This window comes from Lepidochelys kempii, chromosome 6 (assembly GCF_965140265.1).
Source record: "Lepidochelys kempii isolate rLepKem1 chromosome 6, rLepKem1.hap2, whole genome shotgun sequence".
NCBI lineage: Eukaryota > Metazoa > Chordata > Testudines > Cheloniidae > Lepidochelys > Lepidochelys kempii.
In genome coordinates this window covers 3,057,070-3,076,226 of record NC_133261.1, presented here as the reverse complement: position 1 = coordinate 3,076,226, position 19,157 = coordinate 3,057,070, and the positions used below count along the sequence as shown (strand labels likewise).

Below are 19,157 nucleotides of genomic sequence, written 5' to 3'. Positions count from 1 at the left end.
AGAAGCCCCTGAACTGAGTGAATCTCAGTTTCAGTGAACTGCAGAGGGGGTGTGGCCCAGCACAAGAAAGCAGGAAAATGACTAGCAGTGCGGCAGCTGCTAAAGTAGAGCTGGTCAGAGTGGAAGCAGAAGAGAAGGCAAAGGACCGAGAGTTTCAGTTGAAGCTCAAAGAGGCAGAGGCAGCCAGGGAAGAAGCTGTCCACAAAAGGGCTAGGGAAGCAGAGGCAGCCAGGGACAAATGATCCCTGGAGTTAAGAGACAGAGAAATACAGGCCCAGATTGAGGCCCAGAAGCATAAACTGGCTATTATGGAGTGAAATAGACAAAACCCACCAGCAGCTGGCCCCTCTTCCCCAAAATAGACAAATGGGAGAAACAAAGTCCGCAGTAGGATAATTCCAGTGATATTGCCGAATATTTCATCACGTTTGTGCACCCTCCATACAATTCCTGACAGTCAAAAAATAACCACATTGGTCGTAAAATTGACTGGAAGAGCTCTGGACATATTCAATCACATGCGTATTGATGATGCTTCAAACTATGGTAAATTTAAGAAACTGGATTTGAAATTGTTTCAGATTACATCTGAAACCTTCATGGTTAAATTCAGGAGTCTTAAGCAGGGATCTGGATAGAGTAATATGGTTTATGTAAATGAAATGAGAGATTTGTTCGATAAGTGGGTGAGGGGAAAAGGCATTACAAGCTTGGAGGAAATGTGTGATTTGGTTACTCAGGAACAATTCCTGAATATGTGCAGTGATGATGTAAAACAGCATTTGTGGGACAAAAAAGTGGATGCAGTGGGTGGATTGGCTGAGTTTGCAGACACTTTTGAGCCGTCGCAAGCTGAAGTTAAACAGAAACCAGGGGCAGAGGGGCACAGGGTTGGGGGAAGCAAAATCACCATTTTACGCCAGGGAAAAAGGAGGCTGGGTGTTCACCTCCCCATTCCCCTGTTACTCGTCCCAAATCTCCTGTACAAGCAGAGGAGCCCAAGAGGTGCTCGGATTGTGAGTCCACTGAGCACCTGAGGAATAAATGTCCTTTGCTGAGAGGGAACAGTCAGCGGGTAACACATGAAGCTGCTGCTTCTCAGAGCCAGGCTGCTGCCTCTTTCCACTCAGGATTTGTTAAGGTGGCTTCTGCCCAACCAAGCAGTGACCACATGAGTGCTGTTAAACTGAATGGGAAAGTACCCCTGAGATTAAGGGACATGGGTGCAGAGTTTTCTGTGGTCTGTTTTCTGTGGTTTCCAGATACAGGAGAAGGATTTGTTACCATGGAAAATGGCAGAACCAGAGGGGAGCCCAGAGAGGGAAGTCCAGATGGAAGCTGAGGGGGGATTGGAGAGTCTGCCCACCTCTTGAAGGGAGGCTTTTTTCCAGCAGGAGGGTGAAAAATCTGCATTTAAAAGGCCAGACCCCTCTCCCGAGAAGAGAAGACTGGGTTTTAAGAGAAGACTGGGGGTCAGATCTCCTGGAGGGGAGCACCCACCCAGCTGACCTGTTGGTAACTGGGGGGATCTTACCAATCCAAAGAACTCCATTAAAGAACGTTATTCCGGATATCCATATTAAAATAACATTTCAGAGGTTGCAGGCAGGTGTGACACAGCTGCTGATTAGACTGGGTTGGACCCTGGTATGTCACAGCCAACAACCTAGAAAATATCCCAGTAACACCACCCTTTCATGTCATTCAAACACTCCTGTCAGTCAGCAGCACACCTTTGAAGTCACCACAGGGATGGGCCCATGCATTGATCCATGGCTGCAGATGCACAAGGACATTGTGGTCATCTCCTCCCCCCAAGGAGATCCATGGCAGGCCCAGTGATGACTCTTCTCTTCTTCACTATGTTAGCAGAAATTAACCCCCTCGGTTGTGTAGGCTTGGCTACTATTATCAGTGCTTTAGGGCATATTGGTACCCCCTTCTCTGAGTTGTACCCCCTTCTCTGTATTCAGAAACACCAAAGTCTGCCACTCCAGGTCTGTGCCCGGGAAACACTGTGCCCCTACTTCATCTAGGAGTCATGCTCATAATGCCTCCTCCTGGTTTCTCTGCCTCCTGTGACCCAGAGGTGCCTGGGGCAGTCATCAGTGAAAATGCCAAACTCAGGGCAGGCTGCCAAAAGGAGAATATTCCTCAAACTGGTGGTTAACACTAAAGATCTCTGCAGCATCTCTGCAGATGCTGCTACAAAATATCTCAGAGCAGGTGAGCTCCCTTCAGATTCTTCTGTTAATTTTATTTATTTCCTATCATTTATAGTCCGTGAAACAGAGTGTGAGGTTGTACCCCTTCTCTCTTCTTGGCGAAGGGGTTTTCACCCACAAGAGGGAGAGTATATAAGCTCCTGTGGAGCAGGATCTGTGCACAGCTGATTGCTTTGAGACATTAGTAGAGATTTTAAGTCAATTTTGGGTGTGGTAGTTGGAGAACAGACAAAGTGGTTACTGGTTTGTTATTTTCTGTTTGCTTATTTCGGGTAAGGGAAATAAGGACAGAAACATAAGCAAAATAAGTAAGAGTGAAGATCAGAAGAAGCTAGAAGTGCACAAGTTGCAAAATGCCCAGAAAGACTGAACACTGGGTGCTGGAAAAGCCTCTGTTAACAAAGAAGCCCCTGAGCTAAGTGAATCTTAGTTTCAGTGAACTGCAGAGGGGTGTGGCCCAGCAGAAAAAAGCAGGAAAATGACTACCAGTGAGGCAGCTGCTAAACTAGAGCTGGCCAGATGGCAAACAGAAGAGAAGGCTAAGGACCAGGAGTTTCCACTGAAGCTCAAAGAAGCAGAAGCAACTTCGCACAGAAGGACTCTGGAAGCTGAGGAAGCCAGTTACAATGAGCCCTGGAGTTAAGAGACAGAGAAATACAGGCCCAGATTGAGGCCCAGAAGCATGAACTGGCTGTTATGGAGTGGAAGAGACAAAACCCTCCAGGAGCTGGCCCCACTTCCCCAAAAATACCCAAATAGGAGTGACTATATCCGCAGTATGATGAGTCCAGTGATATTGCTGAATATTTCATCACCTTTGAGATACTGCACGCCCTCCATACATAACCTATGGACTTCGATTGAAGCGAGGGTGGTTTAGATTGGACATTAGGAAAGACATCCCAACAGTGAGACTGGGTAAGTACTGGAATAACTTGCCCAGGATGGTTTTGGAATCTGCACCATTGGAGATTTTTAACAGCAGGTTAGACAAACACCTGTCAGGGATGGTCTAGATAAAACTTAGAACTGCCATGAGTGCAGGGGAGGGGACTAGATGACCTCCCAAGGTCCCTTCCAGTCCTATGATTCTGTGAACTCACAAGGAGCCCTAAACTGGGGGGAGGGGGGACACCAGCCTGAGCACTGGGCAGGGCAAGGGACACACACCTGCCTCCACTTGACATTCAGCTCCAGGGTACCCCCACCACTTGCACACCCATAGTGCCCACTGCACACCAAACACACACACACATGCACACACAGAATGCCCACTACACACACACAGCCTGACACTGAGCTCAATCAGAATACAGAAGAATCTCTACGGGGAAGCTGGGACAGCTGGAATATTTCCAACGAGCCTGAACAAAAAGAACCGAAGGGGATTCTGCTGCCCTGGCATGGAGATAGGACTAGATTTCCCAACTGGTCTTTTCCATCAGCAGCTTCTCTGAGGCCTGGTTTATGCTTAAAAATTAGATCAACAGAGCTCTGTCGCACGGGGGGGGGGGGGATCTTTTCATACCCTGTGCTAGGCAGTTAGCTTGTACTGAACCTCAGTGTAATTCTTCCATTGATGTAGCTACTGCCTCTCGGAGACCTGGATTAACTACATTGATGGAAAAACCCCTTCCAGCAATGTGGAAAGCATCTACACTGTGGTACTGCCGACCATCATAGCTGAGTCAATATAATGGCCTTAGTATACAAATTCCCTGAATGGATGTGGGAGCTTTCCACCTTCCTACTGAAGTGATTTTTCTCTCCTTTTCCTGTCACTCTTCTCCCTCCCTTGATAAAATTCTTTCCTTCTTTTGATCGGTAAATATGTTCAGAAAAGTTAAATTTTCTCCCCTCAGGATTATTCCTTACTTCCCTTCCCATGAATGGCCTACTGTCATTTCAATTAAAGGCTGAAATGCTCTGAAACTGACTTGTTTGCCCATGACTTGGTGGTACCTCTTTGTTTTTCCTCCCTTCACATATAGTGAGTTTGGGGCAGAAGCTATACCTTCTCAGAACTGTAAAAATCAGGCTAAGAGTCGAATTTTACCTGTTTGCTAACAACACCATCATTACCCTTAATACCTCTGGAGCTGCTTTCTGGGATGACTTTGAGATTTGCTCCCTGTAACATCTTTGCTTCCAGGACTACAGCTGTGCACAACACATGCAAATAATGTTGTTGCCTTCCTTGTGAAATGGAACACAGAGCATAAGCTGGTCTGGATTGCTCTCTCTCCCATGATGTCTTTTTAATATGATACGAAACTGAGGTGACCGTATTCCACTTCATGTGTTGGTCACCTCTCCAAAAGTCTTTTTAAGTAATCTTCCAGCATTGGAACATGAAAGTATCTAGAAATGGGTGAATTTCTTCCAGACTAATCATAGAATCATAGGCTTTAAAGTCAGAAGGGACCATTATGATTGTCTAGTCTCACCTCCTGTACAATACAGGCCACAGAATCTCACCCAACCACTCCTGTAACAAACCTCTGACCTCTGCCTGAGCTATTGAAGTCCTCAAATTGTGGTTGAAAGACTTTGAATTGCAGAGAATTCTCCAGCAAGTGACCTGTGCCCCACGCTGCAGAGGAAGGCGAAAACCCCCTCTGACAATCTGCCCTGGAGGAAAATTCCTTCTCAACCACAAATATGGAGATCAGCTAAACCCTAAGCACGTGGGCAAGACTCACCAGCCAGGCACCCAGGAAAGAATTCTCTGTAGTAACTGAGATCCCACCCCATCTAACATCCCATCACAGGCCATTTGGCATATCTACCACTAATAGTTGAAGATCAATTAATTGCCAAAATTAGGCTATCACATCATATAATCTCCTATGTAAACTTATTGAGTTTAATCTTAAATCCAGATAAGTCTTTTGCCCCCACTGCTTCCCTTAGAAGGCTGTTCCAGAACATCACTCCTCTGATGGTTAGAAACCTCCATCTAATTTCAAGTCAAAACTTCCTGATGGCCACTTTATATCCATTTGTTCTTGTGTCCACATTGGTAGTGAGCTTAAATAATTCTTCACCCTGTGTGGTATTTATCCCTTTGATACATGTATAGAAAGTAATCATATCTCCCCTCAGCCTTCTTTTGGTTAGGCTAAACAAGCCAAACTCCTTGAGTCTCCTTTCATAAGACAGGTTTTCCATTTCTCGGACCATGTTTGTAACCCTTTTCTGTACCTGTTCCAGTTTGAATTCATCTTTCTTAAACATGGGAGACCAGAACTGCACACAATATTCCAGAGGAGGTCTCATTAGTGCCTTGGATAATGATACTAACACCTCCTTATCTCTACTGGAAATACCTCACCTGATGCATCCCAAGACCTCATTAGCTTCTTTTCACAGACATATCACATTGGTGGCTCATAGTCATCCTGCAGTCAACCACTACTACGAGGTCCTTCTCCTCTGTTACTTCCAAGTGATGTGTCCCCAGTTTATAACAAAAATTCTTGTTATTAATCCCTAAATGCATGACCTTGCACTATTCACTATTAAATTTATTAATAATTTATTGGAAAAAACAATGCCGTTGAGGGTTGACCTGAAATTATTCACAAATGTGTTACTAAGTCTCCTCATTGTCTTGTCCCAAAACAATGTGTGTGGGTAGGAGGATTTAGGTACCGGTCACAAAGCAGCCACCGGTAGGAGGTGCTGATGCTCCCTCTCTTTGTAATTTTTAGCTCAATAGTTAGGCTGTTCAGTTATGAGGTGGGAGATCCAGGTTCAATTCTCCATTCTGTCCGGTGCTGGGCAAAGATGTGCACTTGGCTTTCTTGTATTTCCAGAAAGCATCCCAGCCCCTGAGGGATGTGACATTCCAGTCTGGGTTGCTCTCAATCTCTCCTTTCAAAGTTGTTCTATGGTGGAAAACTAATTAAAAAACCATTGGAACCGAGACATGAAGATGAGCATGTCGGTGTCCCGAACCACTTGTCTATAGAGTCAATCTCTCTTTCTGGCCCTGTGATTCTTGCCCGTGTTTTATCCACAATGCAACAGCTTCAACAGGAGAGACTGAGGCCATATCTACACAACTGGCTAAATCAGGACTACTGCGATAGATGAAATGGTCTTGATTGAGTAGGTCTGGGGAAGACATGCTAAATCGATGGGAGAGCTCTCGCCTGTTGAAGTCTGGACTCCACCTCACTCAGACACTATGTTCCACAATAGATCTTTCTCAGGGCTGGTTTACACCTACTCTGTGGGATGATCTGTTTTACACTACTTCAGTTACGTAACTCTCTGGTTGACTTAGCACGGTGTGGACACCACTATAAGTCAGACTAACTTAGTCAACTTGAAGTAGCTTAATTTAGATCAATTTACAGCAATAGCGTACACCAAGCCTGAGAACGATGCAGGACAGAACATAGCCCAGTAGCCAGGATACTGTCCAGCAATGTGTGAGACCCACTTTCAAATTGTTTCTCCCCGTCAGATGGATTGGGGATTTACCTGGATCTCCCACTTCCCATGGGAGTGATCTAATCACTGGGTTACAGTCTACAAGGGAAGCAGCACCATTCCCGCCACTTCCATTCCCATCCATTTTTTTAAGTGTGGCCCAACATTGTCTTTGCATGTACATCAAAAAGTATCCAGGAAGGAAATGAAATGTTCCATTTCTGGTCATGCTAAATAGTTCCTTCCACCCCACAGGACATTTCTGTCAATATTTTTAATTTGCCAAACATTTAAGGAATTTTCAGATTTGGTTCAGGTTGAACTGAATTTGTTTTTCAATTTTTTTGAAACACCCATTAACTCAAAAATCAGCTATTGGCTCAGGTCTATTCATTTCTCAATCTCCGTAATCTGAGCTGTACAATTCCCAGAATCCCTCTTCTTCAGAATCCATAGGACTAAGAACTAAGAGTAAGACCTCATAGCTAACCTGCTGATGTGATATGAACATCTAGTGTCTGATATGACTTTTTCTTTCTGTTTAATTTATGTGCTGGAGAAAACTCACCCTTTCCATATTATTTTGTATTCAGTTCAGAGCAGATTCTCACAGAGGATGCACACACACCATGTTGTAACCATATGTTACCCTTGTTTTTACTTATTTTGTTTCTCCCTAAGCTTAAAATAAAGGCCATTTTGATGGAAATCACTTTTCTCCTTCATATGCATGAATACAAACCAGGTGAAAATCTACACAACAACCCCACAGAGAACATAAAGGGCTGCAGAATATCAGGAGGGTGTGCAAAACTCCCTTTAGTTCAGCCATGGAAACCACACACTTCATACTTCCAACTGCATAACAAAAACCAAACCCACTACAAAGCAGAAGGAGAAAGATTAGATGCCCCCATCTTCTTCCCCAATACAAATACTTCTATATTTTTGAAGCACGTCACAAATATTCACACATCTGAAACAGGTGCCTCCTGGAATTTTTATGGGGTAATAGCCTAATAAAGCCATGATTTTAGTTGGGGCCTGCAGGCCTCATTGGAATACAAACAAATTATTAATAATAACAATATAATAATGAACAATACTCCCAGGGGCTCTGCGAAATTACATTGCAATGGGATGGGAATTGAATTCAACTGTTTCCACACCCCATCACTAAACCAGGACTGAGTTAAAGAGATTCAAGAATTCGTTAGCAGTTTATTCATTGCTCTCCTTAGGGCGTCCTTCACCTCCGTGTTCCTCAGGCTATAGATGAGGGGGTTCAACATGGGGATCACCAGCGAGTAAAACACTGAGACTATTTTGTCCGTGTCCATGGAATAGCTGGAGGTGGGACGTAAATACATGAAGAGTTGGGTGCCATAAAACAGGACCACAGAGGTCAAGTGGAAAGAGCAGGTGGAGAAGGCTTTGCGCTGGCCCTCGGCGGAGCGTATCTGCAGGATGGTGGAGGTGATATAGACATAGGAGAGGAGGATTGTCACAAAGATGCTCCCGGTAATGCACAACGTGAAAACAAACATCATAATCTCATTGATGCGGGTATCAGAACAGGAGAGCACCAACAGTGGGGGGGTGTCACAGAAGAAATGATTGATAATGTTGGAGCTGCAGAATGACAGCCGAAATGTAAAACACGTTAATATAATTGAATCCACCACCCCCACAGAGTACACCCCAGCCACCAGCTGTTTACAAAGCTGCCTGGACATGGTGACTGTATAGAGCAGTGGGTTACAGATGGCCACATAACGGTCATACGCCATGACAGTCAGCAAGAAGCCCTCAGAATCTGCAAAAGCGATAGAGAGAGACATTTGCACAGCACAGGTAGTAAAAGAAATGTTTTTCCTCTCAGCTAATAAATTCAGCAGCATCTTGGGGGAAATTGTCGAGGAAAGGCAGAGGTCACAGAAAGACAAATTCCTGAGGAAAAAGTACATGGGGGTGTGGAGTTGGGGGTCAATCGTGATTATCAAGATCATTCCCCCATTCCCCACCAGGGTGATAACATATATCAGTAGGAACAGCCCAAACAGTGGAACCTGCAGCTCTGGACGATCTGTCAGTCCTGAGAGAATGAACTCAGTCACCTCCGAGTGATTTCCCTTTTCCATCTCCTCTCAACAGAGATCAGGCTGCTACAGAGATGTGGGCAGGTGAATGGTGCAGAAAACCTGCCCCTTCTCTGTAATGAAGTAAGTGAAGATAAATGGAGATCAGTTTCTCAATGGACATCAGTACCCACTCCGGGAAGGGCTTAGTCCACAGAGCCAGATGTTCTCAGCTGGTCATTCCAGGTGTTCGATAAGATGCAAACACTGTGCAAATACAATGACACGCAGGTTAATCATGTCCTACAACACACACTCCTGTTCACTAATCCAAACACAAAACAATGACTTGTGACTCTGCTGTGAGAGAATCAGTCTGAAGGGATTATTCCTTAGCTAAAGAAGGGGTGAGAGTAAAAGAGTTTCAATATTTCCACCCTCTTTGGGCAAGGGGATTTCTGTGGCTTGGCATGTCAGTTTGGGGTGAAGTTGCTTACTGTCCTAATTTAGCTTTTTGGCATTTACTGTAGCCTGTATGAAAACCCAGAGATATCATGGGAAGCCCTGGTTTCAGTGACTAGGTAATTGCTTATTTTTTTCCAACCCAGGAGGTTGCTCCTTTAGCTGAAGGGGTCGGAGTTGTGCCTGATGCTTTTAGTGCTGGAGGTCTGGAATTTAATAGTTGCTGATCCCCATGGTGTCTGCGTGTGTGTGTGACTGTAATTCGGGACAATAGCACGTACCTGCTGAGAAGAGAGATAGAGATGTGGTGGCATTTCCTCATCGAAAGAAACTGCCAATTAGGAGCATTCGGAAAATTTTATATTGAGATGTGTGATCTATGGGACATGATTCCTGAAGCAACTGGGAATAACTGAGCTCAGAGAGCCATAACACCTAATTAACGCATTCTGTGAACCAAAGCCACCTTGGTGTAATTGGTGCCCTGGGGATTAATTTGTCCTATTCTTCCCTACTGTGTTATTAAATGATGCAATTTCTACTGGAGTTACAGAGTATGAGGTTAGTGGTATATTTCGTCCTGATTTTTTCAGTGCAAGCCAAGTACTCTGTAGAGCTGATCCACAAAAGGTTGTTTTTTGTTTTTTGTTGTTGTTTTTTTTTTTGTGGAGACCGAAATCTTTTTGCTCGGAAATACTATAGGGGTGCATCAGACACCACACAGCACCAATCTCTTCCATGTTCCTGGCTCCCAGGTTGGACTACATCCCCCATGATGCATGATGGTCTCTCCTCTTTCTGAAATGCTCTGGAACTTCACCAGAGTCCCACAGCCATGGTTTAGGGAAGAGGGGTGTTTGGTGTTTTTATGGAATGCTGATAGTTTCCAAGGAAAAGATAATTTCATGGAAAAAATAGTTAAAAGGAAAATCCAATTACCCATCATAAAAAATCTCAAGAAAAATTTTCAAACAGCCTTAGGAAGAAATTTGGAATCAAGGAATAGAAAAGTCCTAATTCTTTGCAGGTGTAGCTGATATCTTCTCAGTCATTCCAAATTTCAGAATCACCTCACTGTCCTGGCACAAATAGGTTGAATGTAAAACCACTGTAAAACAAGTAAGAGTACTCCAGATTATCCATCTATGTATAGAATGCCAATCACCATGGTATTCTATGTCCTTTCCTTCTAGGTTACTCTCCAAAATAGGAAAGATAGATTCACTCATTTTTGCCTGGTGGAGACCACATGGTGACCTGAGGAGCTCAGGAGGAAACCACACCATGTTATGGACTTCTTCAGTTCACATACTATCCCTCTTGCATGCATATTATCTGCACACAAAGCTCTGCTTTAATATGCCAAAATAAGATAAATCTATGAGTCAACTAGAAATAGTCATGCTCTCACCACAAATATTAACACTGATTTTTTGATAATGTATGTGAAATTATAATATGACACTGTATCATGTAGTTAATACATATTGCAAACTAAGGCTGGCAAGCTGGTCTGTCTTAAACAAAGAAATGTGTGATCTGCTTAATTTTGTATCTAAACAGTAAAACAAGAGTCGTCAAGCAGGAAGGGAAACAAAGGTAGCCTAAAAAAGTGAGGAAAAAGTGGCAGGGAATATCCTTCTACATAGACATTTTGTCTTCTGGTAACCAGGTGGAAATGTTTCTCAAAGGGTGGGTAGGACTATAAAAAGAAGGGGCAGGCATCCCAAGGCCCTGCTCTCTCTTGCTCGCTCTCTCTCTCTCTCTCTCCCTCCCCATTGATTCACTGCGTCTGAATAAAGGGATAAAGGAATCAGCCATTGGATTAGGGGAGGGGTCCTGACCTAAGAAGTCTGGTCAGCAAGACTGCTGAAAGCATGTGGAGAGGAAAGTTTCGCTTTGAATTTCACATCATTTGTTAATTTAAGCACAAGTTTCATTATAGCTTTAGTTTTCTTGTAACCATGTCTGACTTCTATGCTTCCTTACTTGCACTCACTTAAGATCTATCTTTGTAGTCAATTAAGATTGTTTTATTGTTTTATCTGGTCCAGTGCATTTAAATAGAAGTGTCTGAGAAGCTAAGTTGTATGCATGTTAGTGCTATTAAAGAAATAATGGACAATGTACCTTGTATTGTCGAAAAGAGGACTGGGCAGCACAGGACATCCATTTCTGGAGGGAAATCAAAGACTAGGGAGCGTGTTGCGGTCACCCTACAGTATAACCAAGGGTGGTGAGAGCCTGAGCATAACCCAACTATTCCTGGCCAGGCTGTAGTTACACACACACGCTCAGGGTGTGATTTGCATGCTAGATGGTTGTTTGAGAGTGGCCTAGGTGGAAGCCACTTCAGCAAGGCATTGCAAGGTTGTGACACAACTGCTGATTAGTCTGGGTTGATGACAATAGTGTTTGATTGACATGAAAGGGTGAGGTCCCCCAATGAATGGGCCCATGCACTGATCTGTGGCTGAAGATGCACAAGGACAATGTGGTCATCACCTCCCCACAAGGAGATCCCTGACAGGCCCAGTGATGATTCTTCCCTTCTTCACTATGGTAGCAGAAATTATCCCCTATGTGTGTTCAGGCTTTCCTGGTATTATCCGTGCTCTGGAGCGTATCGGTGCCCCCTTCTCCTAAGTGGTGCCAATCTTCGAGGCATTGCAGGATTGATTGTATTAGGAGAAAAAATTGATGATCCAAGTAAGCTATATTCTTTGCTATAATCTTTGGAAGAGGGGTTACAAAGAGTGTACACAAAGTCCTGATTCCCTGAATACCTGTAGAAAAAACCTACAGCCAACAATCTCTGTATTCAGAAACGCCCAAGTCCATCACTCCAGGTCTGTGCACAGGAAACACTATGCCCCTACTTCCTCTAAAACTCATGCTCATAATCCTCCTTCTGGCTTTCTCCTTCCTGTGATCCGGAGGTCGCTGGGGCAGTCCTCATTGAAAATGCCAAGGGCAGGCCAGGCTGCTAAAAGGAGGATATTCCCCAAACCAGTAGGTTAACACTGAAGATCTGCGAAGATGCTGCAAAATATCTCCGAGCATCCCAGCTCTGTCCCGATTATTCTTTTCTTAATTTTATTTATTTCCTATTATTTGTAATCTGTGAAACAGAGTTTAGGAATAAAACTGCAAAGCAAAGTGTTGGGGTGGGGGGACAGGATAGGACAAGAACCGATGGACTTCAATTGCAGAAACGGCGGTTTAGGTTGGACATTAGGAAAAACATCCCAACAGTGAGGGTGGCTGTGCACTGGAATAACTTGCCTAAGAAGGTTGTAGAATCTTCACCATTGGAGATTTTTAAGAGCAGGTTAGACAAACACCAGTCAGGGATGGTCTAGATAATATTCAGCACTGCCATGAGTGCAAGGAAGTGGACTAGATGACCTCTCGAGGTCCCTTCCAGTCCTATGATTCTATGATCTTACAAGGAACCCTGCACTGGGAGGAGGGGGGACGCCAGTCTGAGCACTGGGAAGGGCAAGGGAAATGCACCTGCCTCCATTTGACATTCATCTCCTCTGTACCCCCCAACACAAGAACACACATAGTGCTCACTGCACACCAAGCACACACACACACACATAATGACCAGTAAACACACAGAGAGAGTGTCCACTACACAGAACACACACATTGCCCACTGCATACAACACACTCAATGCCAACTGTACACCAAAGACACACACAGCCTGACACTGAGCTCAATGAGAATGCAGAATAATCTCTACTGGGAAGCTGGGACAGCTGCAATATTTCCAACTTGCCTGAACAAAAAGTATCGAAGGGGATTCTGCTGCCCTGTAAGGGAGATAGGACTAGATTTCCCAACTGGTCAGAAGCATATTTTCATAAAGCATATGGAGTGCAATGTCACACAGAGCTTTGCCCAGCACTGGACAGAAGGGGAAATTGAACCTGGATCTCCCTCCTCACAGGTGAACACCCCAACTCTTGGGCTAAAAATTCCAAAGAGAAGGCCCACCGCCGCCTCCTGCAGTGGCTGCTTTGTGACCGGCATCTAAATCTTCCCCCGGCACACACACAGTGTTTTGGCACAAAGCTATTAGGCATATTTGTAACACATTTGTAAAGAGTTTCAGGTCAATCCAAACGGTATTGTTTTTGACAATAAATGATTAGTCCAGAAGAAATTCACTCATTTCTAGACACCTTTTGTCCCAACCCTGGGAAATTACTTAAAGAGATGTTTGGAGAGGTGAACTACAAATAAAGTTGAATACAGTCAACTCAGGTTTTTTCATGCTAAAATGACCTCACGGGAGAGACAGTGATCCAGGCCAGCTGATGATCTACCCGTCTGTGTTCCATTTCCACAAGGAAAGACATGGCAACAACATTAATTGCATGTGCTGTGCACACCTGTTTTTCTGGGAGCAAAGATGCTCTAGGGATCAAATCTGAAAGTCATCAAAGCCAAATTTAACCTCTCCTGCCAAGGAAGTAGTTCCAGAGGTATTAAGGGTAATATCGGTGTGGTTAGCAAACAGGGAAAGATTTGACTCTGAATTTACGGTTCTGAGCAGGTACTGCTTCCATCCCTCTTAACTGATTGTAAGTGAAGGGAGGAAAAAGAAAGAGGTACCACCAAGTCATGGGGAAACAAGTCAGTTTCAGAGGATTTCAGCCTTTAATTGAAATGACATTCATGGGAGGGGAAGGAAGGAATTATGCTGAGAGTAAAAATTTCTGAACAGATTTACCCATCAAAAGAAGGAAAGAGATTTATAAGGGAGGGAGAAGAATGATGGAAAAGGAGAGAAAAATCGCTTTAATGGGAAGGAGGAAACCCCCCCATCAAGACAGGGAATGTCGATACTAAGGCCGTTACATTGACTCAGCTATGGTGTGCATCAGCGCCACAGTGTAGATGCTTTCCACAGTCATGGAATGGTTTTTCCTTCGATGTAGTGAATCCATGTCCCCGAGAGACAATAGGTAGGTCAAAGGAAGAATTACACTGAGGGTCAGTACAACCTAACTTCGTTGAACATGGTATGAAACGTTTCTCAGCCCTGTGCGACGGAGATCGGTTGATCTAATTTTTAAGCATAAACCAGGCCTCAGAGAAGCTACCAATGGAAAAGACCAGTAGGGAATTCCAGTCCTATCTCCTTGCCAGGGCAGCAGAATCCGCTTCGGTTCTCTTTGTTCAGGCAAGTTGGAAATATTGCAGCTATCCCAGCTTCCCAGTAGAGATTATTCTGTATTCTGATTGAGCTCAGTGTCATGTTGTATGTGTGTGTGTTTGGTGTTCATCAGGCACTCTGTGTGTGCGTGTTGTGGGGGTTACAGTGAAGCTGAATATCAAGTGTTGGCAGATGTGTGTCCCTTACCCTGCCCAGTGCTCTGGAAGGCGTCTCCCCTCCTCCCAGTGCAGGGTTTCTTGTGCGATCATAGACTCATAGGACTGGAAGGGAAATGAGAGGTCATCTATTCCCCTCCCCTGCACTCACACCAGAACTGAGTATTATCTAGACCATCCCTGACAGGTGTTAATAAATACTCTAGGTTAATTAATAAGTAAAAAGTGATTTTATTAAATACAGAAAGTAGAATTGAAGTGGTTCCAAGTAATAACAGACAGAAGAAAATGAATTACCAGACAAAATAAAATAAAACAAAACACGTCAGTCTAAACCTAATACAGTAAAAAACTAAATGCAGGTAAATGTCACCCTCAAAGATGTTGCAATAAGCCTCTCTAACAGACTACACTTCCTCCTTGTCTGGGTCCAGCAATCAATCAGACCCATGTAGTTACTGTCCTTTTTTCCAGTTTCTTTCAGGCATCTCCTTGGACCAAAAAGACTACCTTTTGTGACAGCTGAAGACAAAATGGAGGGATTTCCACAAGGGGTTATATACTCTCTCTCTCTCGTGGGTGGAAACCCCTTCCCTTCTCCTCTGCAGAATCCAGCTCCAAGATGGAGTTTTGGAGTCACATGGCAAGTCACGTGTCCATGCATGACTCGGTTACTTACAGGCTGAAGCCACATTCCCCGGAAAGCTGACATGTGGACTGGCATCTCTCAAAGGTCATTGTTAGCTTAAGTGTTTCTTGATTGGGCACTTACAGAGAGTAGTCTTTTCTCAAGAAGCTGACCAACTGCTTCACTGAGGCTACTTAATCTCAAACAAGTAAATAGCCAATATTCATATCTTCGATTAAAAATGATACATGCATGCAAACAGTAGATCATAAGATTTGACGAGATATGTAACATGGCCTATCTAGCATAAAACATATTCCAGTTATGTCATATTTACAGCCATGAGCCTATTTCTATAAAGAATTATGGGGTGCAATGTCACATTCTGTTTCACGGACTATAAATTACAGGAAATAAATAAAATTAACAAAAGAATCAGAAGGGAACTGGCCTGCTCGGAGATACTTTGTGGCAGCATCTGCAGAGATGCTGCAGAGATATTGACTGTTAACCACCAGTTTGGGGAGCATCCTCCTTTTTGCAGCCTGCCCTGACCATGGCGTTTTCAGTGAGGGCTGCCCCAGGCACCTCCGGGTCACAGGAGGCAGAAAGGCAGGAGGAGGAGTTATGAGCATGACTCCTAGAGGAAGTAGGGGCAGAGCGTTTCCTGGGCACAGACCTGGAGTGACAGACTTTGGAGTTTCTGAATACAGAGATTGCTGGTTGTTGGTTGTTTCTAGTGGTGTTCAGAGAAGCAGGACTTTGTGTACATTCTTTGTAACCCCTTTCCCAGTGGATTATACTAAAGAATATAGCTGACTTGGAACATCAAGTTTTTCTCCTAATACAAACATTTCCACCTGTTTCCTGGAAGAGAAAAACTCTATGTAGAAGGATGTTCCCTTCTGCTTTTTCCTCACCTTTTTGGGCTACCTTTGTTTCCCTTCCTGCTTAATGACTCTGGTTACTGTTTAGATACAAAATTAAGCAGATCACACATTTCTTTGTTTAAGACAGACAAGTTTGCCAGCCTCAGTTTGGAACATGTATGAATAACATGATGCAGTGTAATCTTATATCTTCACATACATTATAAAAGAAAATGTATAAATATTTGTGATGAGAGCATGACTATTTCTATTTGACTTATTTATCGTCTTAAACTGAGCTCTGTGTGCAGATAATATGCATGCAAGAGGGATAGTTCTGTGAACTGCAGAAGTCCGGAGCACGCTGTGGTGTCCTCCTGAGCTCTTCTGATCATCATGTGGTCTCCATCAAGCCAAATGAGTGAACCTATCTTTCCTACTTTGGGGAGTAACCTAGAAACGGAAGGACGTAAGATACCATGTTGATTGGCATGCCATAAATAGCTCGATAATCTGGAGTACTCTTACATATCTTACAGGTTTTACATTTCATGTAGTGGGGCCAGGACAATGAGGTGATTCTGAAACCAGGAATGGCAGTGAAGATATCAGTTATGGCTGCAAATAATTAGTATGTTTCACCTGAATCTAACTTTCAGTTCCTTTGATTCCAAATGTGTTGCTAAGGCTGGTTGAAAACTTTTCTTGAGAAGATTTTGATGGGAAATTGGATTTTCAATTCAACTATTTTTTCCATGAAATTATTTTTTTTCCTGGAAATGATCAGCTTTCCATCCAAAAAGCCAATCTTCCCTCCTCTTTAAATCATGGCTGTGGGACTCTGATGATCTTCCAGAGCCGTACAGCAAGAGGAGAGACCATCATGCATCATGGGGGATGTAGTCCAGCCTGGGAGCCTGGCCCATGCAAGAGATTGGTGGTGTGTGATATCTGACGTACCCAATGGTATATCTGAGTTGAAATATTAAGTTTTTTATCAAAAAGATTTTGGTCTCCAGAAAAAAAAAAAAGCTCCTTTATGGATCAGCTCTACGCAGTACCCAGCTTGCATTGAAAACAGCAGGATGAAATATACCCCAAACCTCATACTCTGTAACTCTGGTAGAAACTGCATCATTTAATAACACAGTAAGAAAAAGTAGGTCAAATTAATCCCCAGGGCACCAATTACACCGAGGATGGCTTTAGTTTACTGAATTCATTAATTACGTGTTTTGGCTCTCTGAGCTCAGGTATTCCCAGTTGCTTCAGGAATCATGTCCCATAGATCACACATCTCAGTATAAAACTTCCCGAATGGTCCAAAGAGGCAGTTTCTGTCGAGGAGTAAATGTCACCACATCTCTCTGTCTCTTATCAGCAGGTACGTGCGATTGTCCAGAATTAGAGTCACACACACACACGCAGACACCATGGGGATCAGCAGCTATTGAATTCCACACCTCCAGCACCGAAAGCCTCAGCCCCAACTCCGACCCCTTCAGCTAAAGGAGGAACCTCCTTGTTTGGAAAAAAATAGGCAATTACCTAGTCACTGAAGCCAGGGCTTCCCATTCTGTCTCTGGGTTTTCATACAGGCTCAAGTAAATACCAAAAAGACTAATTAGCACAGTAAGCAACTTTAACCCTGTCATAAATATAAAGGGAAGGGTAAACCCCTTTAAAATCCCTCCTGGCCAGAGGAAAAATCCTCTCACATGTAAAGGGTCAAGAAGCTAAAGGTAACCTCGCTGGAACCTGACCAAAATGACCAATGAGGAGACAACATACTTTCAAAAGCTGGAAGGACGGAGAAAAACAAAGGGTCTATGTCTGTCTGTATGCTGCTTTTGCCGGAGAAAGAACAGGAATGGAGTCTTAGAACTTTTAGTAAGTAATCTAGCTAGGTATGTGTTAGATTATGATTTCTTTAAATGGCTGAGAAAATAGCTGTGCTGAATAGAATGACTATTCCAGTCTGTGTGTCTTTTTGTAACTTAAGGTTTTGCCTAGAGGGATTCTCTATGTTTTGAATCTAATTACCCTGTAAGGTATTCACCATCCTGATTTTACCCAGGTGATTCCTTTACTTCTATTAAAAATCTTCTTGTAAGAAAACGGAATGCTTTTTCATTGTTCTCAGATCCAAGGGTTTGGGTCTGTGGTCACCTATGCAAATTGGTAAGGATTTTTTACCAAACCTTCCCCAGGAAGTGGGGTGCAAGGGTTCGGAGGATTTTGGATGGAAAGACGTGTCCAAACTACGTTTCCCAGTAAACCCAGATAAAGTTTGGTGGTGGCAGTGGAAATCCAAGGGCAAAGGGTAAAATTGATGTGTACCTTGGGGAAGTTTTAACCTAAGCTGGTAAAAGTAAGCTTAGGAGGTTTTCATGCAGGTCCCCACATCATGTCAAGGTTCCTTTCCCACTCTGAACTCTAGGGTACAGATGTGGGGAACTGCATGAAAACCTCCTAAGCTTACTTTTACCAGCTTAGGTTAAACACAGACACAGACGCTTTGTTTTTCTCCGTCCTCCCGGCTTTTGAAAGTATCTTGTCTCCACATTGGTCATTTTGGTCAGGTGCCAGCGAGGTTACCTTTAGCTTCTTAACCCTGGTGAGAGGATTTTCCTCTGGCCATAAGGGATTTTAAAGGGGTTTACCCTTCCCTTTATATTTATGACAAACCCAAACTGACATGCTAAGCCACATAGCTCCCCTTGCCCAAAGAGGGTGGAAAGATTGACACTCCTTTACTCTCACCCCTTCTTTAGCTAAGGAATAATCTCTTTAGACTGATTCTCCAACAGCAGAGTCACAAGTCATTGTTTTCTGTTCTGGTGAGTGAACAGGAGTATTTGTGTGTGGGGCATGATTAACCTGCATGTCACTGTGTTTGCACAGCGTATGCATTTTATCGAACACCTGGAATGACCCTCTGTGAACATCTGGCTCTGTGGACTAAGCCCTTCCCGGAGCTGGTACTGATGTCCATTAAGAAACTGTTCTCCATTTATCTTCACTTACCTCATTACAGAGAAGGAACAGGTTTTTCTCACCATCCACCTGCCCACATCTCTGTAGCTGCCTGATCTCTGTTCAGAGGTG

At 43.7% G+C, this 19,157-nt stretch overlaps 1 protein-coding gene across 1 annotated transcript; it reads right to left on the bottom strand.

Moving 5' to 3' along the window:
- Positions 1–7,867: 7,867 nt before the first annotated feature.
- Positions 7,868–8,806, bottom strand: LOC140913727 (olfactory receptor 5AR1-like). The gene has a single exon (XM_073350529.1). It carries the CDS (start codon positions 8,804–8,806, stop codon positions 7,868–7,870), a length of 939 nt encoding a protein of 312 aa, XP_073206630.1.
- Between the last annotated feature and the right edge of the window lie 10,351 nt (positions 8,807–19,157).

Excerpts from the sequence above, each read along its gene's own strand:
- LOC140913727 (XM_073350529.1), bottom strand. The coding sequence starts at position 8,806 with ATGGAAAAGGGAAATCACTCGGAGGTGACTGAGTTCATTCTCTCAGGA.